This window comes from Nesoenas mayeri (genome assembly GCF_963082525.1).
Source record: "Nesoenas mayeri genome assembly, chromosome: 1".
Classification (NCBI taxonomy): Eukaryota; Metazoa; Chordata; class Aves; order Columbiformes; family Columbidae; genus Nesoenas; species Nesoenas mayeri.
The window spans coordinates 38,307,847-38,316,970 of NC_137541.1; the positions used below are offsets into that span (position 1 = coordinate 38,307,847).

Sequence of the window (9,124 nt, forward strand, 5' to 3'; positions counted from 1 at the left end):
CGGCCCGCGGCCCCGCCCCGGACCCCGCCCCGCCCCTCCCCCCGCCGCGGGGGCGGGTCCCCGAAGCCAGGCACGCAGACACAGCGCCACTGAACTGAACTTTATTCCACTTCCTCCTCCTTCCTGATGCACTTTGAGAGCAGAAGGGCCGGGGCCACACGGCGCAGCCACCGCCCAACCCAGCACCGGCAGGGACACGCTGGGAGACCCGGACACCGCAGCCCCCGCAGACTTGACCAGGGCTCAGCTCTCTTCCTCTGAAAGAGAAGAGAAACAGCAATGAAACGAGTGCAGCTGGGGTGAGAAAACCACCCAACTCCCCCAAACAAACCCCCTCTCTCCAGCAAATGCCACAAAGAACAAGAACAAGTCTGAGACTTGGGGTGATTCATCCCTCCTCCCTGTGCCTGTCTCCACCTCCCCTGCCCCCCTGTCCCTCAGCCCAGACACACACACGTCATTTGCAATTACACACTTCACATGCTTGAGCAAATTACAGTGACCTACAATTCCCATAGTAAAACTTAGAGCAGTCAGGTTTAGTTCACAGGCTAAAAAGAAAAAAGCTAGAAGAAATCTGTCATATCACAAGAGTTCCAGGTCAAATGTTTCCCCACTGTCAACAGAGCCACACACAGATCACACATCGGAGATCACAGACTGTTCTAGGCGGGGGAGCAGCTGCCCTCTGCAGCACCACGGATCCCCCAAAACACCCAGACTGACCCACTAGTGACTGCACAACTCCAGCGTTCACTTTCTGAAAGTCTGCACTGAGTCACCTCCATCAGTCACCACGCGTTTTAAATGTGTCAATTCGCAGTCACTCCGATTTCTACAACTGTAGTAAAAAAATATCCTAGTACTCACTGAAACCAGCACCCACCCCCCCAAATTCAGGGTCTGCTGAATGAGTCTCCTTGGCAAGCTCCACTTTCCCAGTCAGTGCTCTGCATCTGTGTTGCGTTCCTCACCCCTGCTAAAACCAGTCCTTGCCCATTATCCATACAGAGGCACAACATGTCCATTTCTCACTCTCTGGTAGCAATTGAGCACTCCCAATGTCACTCACACACACCTTTTCCACTGCCGAGGCCCAACCCTGGGACCACATATTCTCCAGCCCCACTCCTCCCGTCACTGAGCTACTCAGATCTCACTCTTTCACTCTGGTTTCTACCATAGGTCCAGACCAGCAGATCACTTAAAAGCATAAACTGAGTACACTACAAACCTTCTTCCTCCTCTTCTTCCTCCTCATCCTCCTCATCCTCATCAGAGCTGAAGGTGCCATCAGGCAAGCTGTAGATCCGGATCACCTGCTTATTTGGGTCCTTCAGGATGAGGTACTTCCCCTCCTCCAGTTTCATGCAGATGTCAATGACACAGCGCAGGATGCCCCAGGCATTCTCGATGCTCAGGTTGATCTGACTGGCGAACTCATTCGGCTTGAACTGCTGTGTGCCCAGGATCACGTGGCGGGAAGAGTCCTTCACGTGGTAACGGGACACGTACCTAGGGGGGCAGGAAGAAGCCAGAAGGGTATCAGGAAATTAAGCCCAACCAGCAGAAGAATGACACCAAGAGAAGTACTGCAATCACTCTGGTCTTGTTTTCTGGGTGGAAAAATCCTAATACTCTAAAACTGAATGCTAACAGGATCTCCTGGCTATGAGCTGTCAATCAGTAACACACCACTATCCTGAAGCAGATGGGGTCGTACAAAAGACAGAGAAGAATTAGTCCCACAGATAAAATTTAGTCAACAGCACAATCAGCGGGGAGTTTGGACTTAGATGCAAATGCATCAGTCCTGTATCTGAGGATGGATCCTAGGACTGCAGAACCGAGTTAGCAAATGCCCCTTGTTCACCATCCACAGAAAAAAAGATAAATATTTTGTACAGAAATATACATAGAATTATATATTTTTTTAATTATATATAATCAGCCATGTCATCTGCTGTGAGAGCTACCAATGGGAGGCTTAACTAAGGGATCTGCCAGCTCTGTGCTGGTGCTGCGCAAGGAAACCACAGGAAACCCAGGACGCCTGGGAAATGGGACACCTGGGAGCAGCCAGTGCACAAGGCAGCTCACCTGGGTCATCCACAGTGGGGCACAGACGCAACTGATTTTAAGCTGACAGTTTGGAATGGGTTGTGGTGATACTACCACCTCCACACTATTTCTCATCAATGGAGAACTGAGGATCTCAATCAAATCCCTGACAGGTAGCACAGTCACTGCATTTATTTCCCTTGCTGGCAAACAGGCTGAGAGCTGCTGGGGCCCCCTGCCTGTCATGCATGTGAGGTGTCACAAGGTCAGTCACAGTGGAGGAAACATCAGCCAGATGCTGAGGGGAAGCACCTTACATCAAGGCTGGTGGGCTCATCACAAGCCTTCTCCTCTTTGCCACTCAAAATGTGGGGTGATTTTATGGTTTTTTATTCTACACATGGTTCACTTTGACACAAACTGGGCTAAATCATGCGAAACACACCTGAAACATGTCTGATGTGAAAACCCCATCTTACCCGAGTTTAAGATATTCTGATCCAGCCAGCAGCGCACAACATGTCCAGCGGGCTAATTTGTAGCTGTTGTTTTTCAGCTCTGTGGCAATCACAGCTCCTCTCTGAGAGTCAAGCTTCTGGCGCCAGTCTACTCCATTGCAGTACTGAGAGGAGAATCAAAACCAGGGTCACCCTAACAAGCCAGCAGAAGTCAGCTCTTCAGCCACCTTGACAATATGTAGGGAAGTTTCTTCTATCTTAGGATAACTGACCTAGGAAACGCGAAGAGCAACCTACAGGGAAAGTCCTTGCACTGGAAAAGGGGAAAAGCAACCAGCAGGGATCAGCCAACATTCGTGGCATTGGTCAGGAAGGGAAGTTTGTGAGGGAAGCACTCATGAGGGAAGCAGGGAAACAGACTGACTACTGTGCCAGACACCTAGGGACAAGAGGGTTCAAACCAGCTACCTCGCATCTGGCAGAGAATCCCACCAGCACTGCTTGTCCACTAAAGTTACGGGCCTTCAGTGGGATGTAACCACGCGGGGAACAGATCAATGTTTGTCTCATCTTGCCTGCTGTACCTGGCATGTCAGGCAGCAGTGAAGCAGTAAGAGCTAGCTTTGGGATCTCGTTCTTCCTCACCCTGGAATCCCACTCGTTCAGCGTTTTGATGTTGATGAAAGACACTTCGCCATTAGCTCCTGTCATCACGCCATCATGCTCACAGCGGACAATGAGATCTATATCGTCTCCCAGCTTCCACCTTCGGTACCTGACAAAAAAGAATCCAGCAGGTTATTTCTGACCCTTGTTCTCTTTCAGACCCACACCAACGACAGAGCAAAATCCTTTCCCCCTCTACCTCTTCACTATGAGGACATCCAGGAATCCCTTTCATGGTAAAGCTTCTACCAGTAACACTCCTGACTTGTTTTGCCTCGTATTGTGCTGACATCCTGCCCCCTTGCCAAACCCAGGCATCAGAGAGATCGACATACCTATATGCAACAGAGGCTACTTCGTTTTTATCCATGTCATCCTCCACAAATGGGTTTGGGTTGGGAAACTTGTATTTCTCCTTTCCCTACAGAAGAAAACACAAGGGCATGTTAGGAAAGAAAGAAAGAAAAAAAGAGAGAGATCTCTTCCCTACTGGATAAATATTATCTTATAGAAACAGTAGGTAATTTCCCTTATATGGAAAAACTGGAATATTAAGACAGCTGATGAGAAGATTCATCTTCACATTAGTCACTTTGCTGAAAGCATTACTTCTAGTGGCACTCCAGCTTCACTAAGCATACTCAGAAGCCTGCCTGCTTCACCAGTGGCAGTGGGATTTCTGCTTTGTGGAATAAAGGCAAAAAATCTTTCTACAACAAAGTCACACTGCTCACCAGAAGCAATCTCATCTCTTTCAAAACTGTAAGAACTTGAGTGTGAAGTACTTCTGTCAGTTAAAACACTTCTGTGCTCTATTAAACCATCCCTAATGAAGTCTCTTCTTGAGGCTCTTGGAAACACGGACCCCACTACTCAACCTTACCATCCTCAGGCACTGCTGGGAGAAGTTATGATTGATGTAGGTAGCTTCCATGGCAAGGTTGCGTGGAGAATTCAAGGAGTTGCCCTCTTCCTGTGGTGGTTCATTGGCTGTTTCACTCACGGTCAGGAGGTCTGGAAAGAAAACCAGACACAAGTGGTTGCACTTGGGGAGTAACTACATCAGTTTCAGTGAGTCTCTCACCCCACACTAGAGCAGATCAATACTGAAGGTACCCCCACAGCTACCAAGTGTACTGTGGTAATCATGTTGTTCCAGGCATCTCAGTCTGGACACTGAGCCATAGAATTAACTCAAAAAAGGCATAAAGAAAATCAGACCCTTTAGGTACTGTAACAGAAACTTCTTTCAGGCCTTTTCCTTACCAAAATCTGAATTGTCCCTCTTGTCAAAGAAAAGCTTGGATCCAACTCTCTGGACAATGATGTCCCAGGAATAGACAGAGCGAGTGCAGCTCATCAGTGTGGCTAGGATGGCATCTGTAGCAAACACATTCCCTTGGGTCTTAGCCAGCTATGGGTACAGAAGAGAACTGTTTCAGAAACAAGAACCAACAGCCCTTCCCTTCTCCAACCAGGATCAGAAGTGTTAGCAAACTCCACCATGAATTTCTTCTCCCACACTGAGGAAGCTGGACTGCTAGGTACATCATCAACTGCTAGACAAACCACAAGCTGCTACCCAGCAATCCAGGTCCAGCCTAACCCAAACAAGGAAAAAATAAGAAACCCACTACAAAATAAGAATTCTGTTGGGAAAAGATAGGGCTCTTTGTTGCTGATTAGATCAGAGAGAGAAATGTCAAGCCTTTCTCATCTCTGAAAGCAGAAACCTCAAGAACCAGTTCTCTGACATGGAAATTTCTTTCCCAGCATAGCTCAAGTACTGGTCTGCTTGCCTCTCTAGAATTACAGCTTTTCCTTGGCCCCAGTATTCCTAGTTTTGCAGCTACCTCTGCCTTGGACCTAGGAAAAATGATGATACCAGCCAATGTTTTTGTTGTTGTTGTTTCTGTTCTTTGCAAGCCTAAGAATCTGGGTTTTTTTCGTCTACCTTTCAACTTTGGTGTGAACAAGACAGCAGGTCTGTAACAAGAGCACACGCTGAGAAACACACTACTGGGTTTTACAAACCAGTGAACACACCTTTCGGATAACAGGGTCATCAGTAGTAGTGACGGTATGGAAGATGCGCTTAATGCTCCTCAGCAGCTTCTCATTCCTTGTTGTAATGCGGTCGAATGCTTTGTCATAGTATTCTAGAGCTCCACAGCACTCTCTGCAGAGGTAAGAGGACCATCTGGATTATCCCCCTGCAGATAACACCACCCACAAACCACACAGGACTGAGGGGCCTGTTGGGTGTTCCACTGCCTCCACCTGCTTTGGGCATCCCAATGCGAATACTGGGACCAGGTCAGGAGACCCTTTGCCCTCCTGCTTTCCAGAATTCCGGTCAGTTCAGGCAGCAAGAACACGGCTGCTTTAGAAACTCACATGTCCTGCGGCTCTGACACCTCCAGGTAGCGCATCTTCATCAGCCGAGGGAAATCCATCTCTTCTTTCACCTCCCAATCACTGCGAACTTCAACAGAGGAGTCACGAGGCTTCTGCTGTGCGGCCAGAGTTAGGAGGGAAAGAGAGAGAAACAGAGACATCAGGATTTGTGCAAGAGAAGCTGCCCTGGGAGTACAGCCGGAGAAACCAAACCGATACACGGGGCAGAAAGCTTGCCAGTTTACCTGTGATTTTTGGTCCCATTTCTGCCTCACTCCAAACTGCTTCTGGAACTTCTTTTGCAGGCGCAAACGATCCCTAAAATGACAAATATCAGAAAAGCCATGAAAGGAAGTTCTAGATTCCGACATATCACAACCATTCCTGTGCTTTCCCAATTACCACCAGAAGAGCAGAGCCTTCAGACACCAAGCCACTAAACATCTGCTGAGCTGCCTGTTGACCCAGATGCATGAGGCACTAAAAGTTCTGTTCTTTACTCTGAGAACCTCTTTCAATATTTTCGCCTCCAAAGACCACAATGCAGTTTTCAGAAACAGTACGCTCTGCTTTAAAATATGTTAACTTTCTGAACATGATTAAAAAATCCTTCTAAATTCTTCAGTAGCTTTTTGAAAACCATGCTTGTAACTACCAATGACATCAGCAAAACTTTGGACTTGAAATTCTTTTCTGCTGTTAGCTCTAGTGAGCTTTGTTACAGTAACTTCACAAATTTATCAGCAATATATTTTCACACTCCTACCCAAGTACAATGTGCTTGTATCTGAGGCCTCACCTCTCCTTCTGCTTGGCGCTCTTTGGCAGCGTCTGCATGCTGAACTGCAGCATGTTCCGACGGTCCTTGTCTCTGCGAAGGTTCCTCTGCAGGAACAAAGGAAAGGAAAATTCAAAGGATGTCAGTCGCAAAACAGTTCTGTGACGTCAAAGCTCTCCTCTGAGCCCGTTTCTGAAAACGCACATTACCTGTGCAAATCGCATACGATTCCTCTGGTACGCTGTTTTCTGTGTTCGTGCTGTATCCACCAGCTGGAAGCTGGTCTCATCCTCTTCATGGAAATATGCATATTGGCTTCCGCCACCAAACTGCGATGAGTACTTGTCTGGAAATAAAACAACTCATCTTGACACCAAGCTTCTAGCCAAAAAAAAAGCCTGGCATTTTTCCCCTTTTTCTCCCAAAATTCCAACTGCCTTCACCTAAGCTTGATGCATGAATTAGGACTCCTGCACTTATACCAGCATGGTTCTGCCCGGCTCCACGCCTCCCTGAGAAGCCCCAGTCGTGAGCCAGTACAAATATCTGGAGTAAGCCCTAAGGACAAGGAGAGCCCCACGGAGCTCTCCCCAGGGTGAGGCATGCTTCTTAATTTAAGCAGCGTCCCTCCCTTGCTGAGGTGTGCAGGTAACCACCAGAGCGGGTGTGAGACATGAAAGCAGGAATGACGCCTGAAGAAAACTTCATAGGAAGTGAGCAGCCACCAAACACGTACTTGTGTATCTTTTATCCTGATACGTGGCTCCTGTCCAATCAGCCACCTAAGGACAAGCATAAACAGTCAAAGTAAGCGAGTATTAACATGACATTTCCCCCCACCTCTGACTTTATATATGCAGGACTTCAGGCAGCAGAAGCAAAAAGGGCTGTATGCTCCAGAACTAATCTTTCAACTTCCACGTCCACTTGCCAGCCCTGAAAACTGTTCACAGAATCATAGAACAGTTTGGGTTGGAAGGGACCTTCAAAGCTCATCTAGTCCAACCCTCTGTGATGAGCAGGGACATCTTCAAATAGATCAGGTTGCTCAGAGCCCCGTCCAGCCTGGCCTTGAATGTCTCCAGGGATGGGGCATCTACTACCTGTCTGGGCAACCTGGGACAGTGTTTCACCACCCCCGTTGTAAAAAATGTCTTCCTCACGTCCAGCCTGAATCTCCCCTCCTTTGGTTTAAAACCATGACCCCTTGTCCTATCCTAACAGGCCCTGCTAAAAAGTCTGTCCCCATCTTTCTTATAGGCCCATTTTAAGTGCTGAACGGCCACAATAAGGTCTCCTCAGCAGTGCAAAATGTAAGGATGTACTGCAGAGCGAGGGTCAGAAAAGCAGCCATGGCGGTGAGAAGCCAAACGCGGCAGCAGCAGGCACGGGTGCTATGTCAGAAGGTGCCCAGGCCCCGTTCAGCAGCATCCCGGGGCGCTGTGGCAGGCCTGGGTACCTTTCCCAGACGGTCTCCTTTGCTGAAGGGCTGGTAGGGCATGTCCCGGAACTGCTCGGGCACGGCACAGGGGCCCCAGCCAGAGGGGTTGTCCTGGATCACAGGTGTCACAAACTTCGCCATTTTTTTTAAATTCTAGAAAGAGGAAACAAACAAACAAACAAACCAACGCACCCTCAGCTGCCGCCCGGTGAGCCCCGGCACGCCGTGACTGCGGTGGGCACCGGGGAGCGCGGCCTTGACCGCGGGTACAGGCCGGGCCGCGGAGCCACCGCGAGCGGAGCGCGGAGAGGCCACGTCCGCCAGCCGGGCCCGCACCGAGGGGAGCGGCCGGGGTGGGACGGGGCGCCCCGGCCACCGTGTGTGCGTGCAGGGGGAGGGGCGGGGGCCCGGCCCCCACCGGAACCGGTGGCAGCGCCGGGGCGGAGCCGGGGGTCCCGATGCCAGCGGGCGGGTACCGGTAGGACCCAGGGCCGGCCCTGGCGCCCCGCTCACCTGCGCGGCCCCGTCACGGCCCCGATGGCGGCGGATACGGCGGCGGATGCGGCGGCGACGGGCGAGGGAACAGGCCCCGCTCAGCCCCGGCGCGCCCCTGCTGCGTCAGCGCCGCGCGACGGCAGCGCCACTGTCGTAAAAGTAAAAAAAAAATAGAAAAAAAAGAGCGGAGTGCGGCTGCCGTAAAGTGCCTCTTCCAGGAATACGTCACAGAGGTCTCGGTCCCTCCTAACTAATGAACGCTCAATTAACGAAAGCGCGTAGGAGTGGGAAGAGGGTGGTGTTAACGATGGTGACTTTGCCTTATGGATTAAAAAGCCTGGGTTTGGCTTTTGAGTGGAAAAGCCCGGGGTGGTGTATGGTGAAGCCGTTGGATTTGTACCCGATTGTCATAAAGGGGAAGAAAACATCGTTTGCGGTGTGTGCGGAGAGCCCAGCGGAGCCTGGTGGTTCAAACAAACCGTGGCGAAGCCACGGAAACATCTTATCGGGCAGTAATGATGGTTAAAGCTCCTAGAAATACGTAACGCAGCAGAAGTACCGAAGCCTGCTGTAGGAAAATGTCTAATGGGAATAGTCCTGGTGTAACTGGCTCGCCTGATAGCAGCAGGATGGGATAAATTGTCTAATAAACTTCCTGTTTATCCTTTAATCTCACAGAGATAACTTGGGCTTCGTGGCCACGCAAGGGACAGCCCAATCAGAAAAATACATATTTTATTTTTTTCCCTTTGGAACAACTAGAATTCAAATTATATGGCCTAATGTCATGTATTGGAATAATACTGATCCTCAGTCAAATGAAGAAAT

General features: G+C 49.7%; 1 protein-coding gene across 2 annotated transcripts; it reads right to left on the bottom strand.

The window, feature by feature from the left end:
* Positions 1–91: 91 nt before the first annotated feature.
* EIF3D (eukaryotic translation initiation factor 3 subunit D) lies at positions 92–8,528 on the bottom strand. 2 transcript variants are annotated; one of them, XM_080363733.1, is made up of 15 exons: positions 8,315–8,528; positions 7,820–7,954; positions 7,097–7,142; positions 6,570–6,706; positions 6,382–6,467; positions 5,828–5,900; positions 5,583–5,695; positions 5,232–5,364; positions 4,452–4,599; positions 4,069–4,199; positions 3,521–3,606; positions 3,165–3,294; positions 2,541–2,683; positions 1,235–1,515; positions 92–257 (listed from the first exon to the last, which is right to left on the bottom strand). In XM_080363733.1, the coding sequence occupies exons 2-15, from the start codon at positions 7,940–7,942 to the stop codon at positions 244–246; spliced, it is 1,644 nt and encodes a 547-aa protein (XP_080219859.1). In that variant the 5' UTR covers positions 7,943–7,954; positions 8,315–8,528; the 3' UTR covers positions 92–243. The 2 variants fall into 2 exon arrangements, with proteins under 2 accessions (XP_080219859.1, XP_080219858.1); XM_080363732.1 differs by having other exon boundaries at positions 5,583–5,698; positions 8,315–8,527.
* Positions 8,529–9,124: the final 596 nt, after the last annotated feature.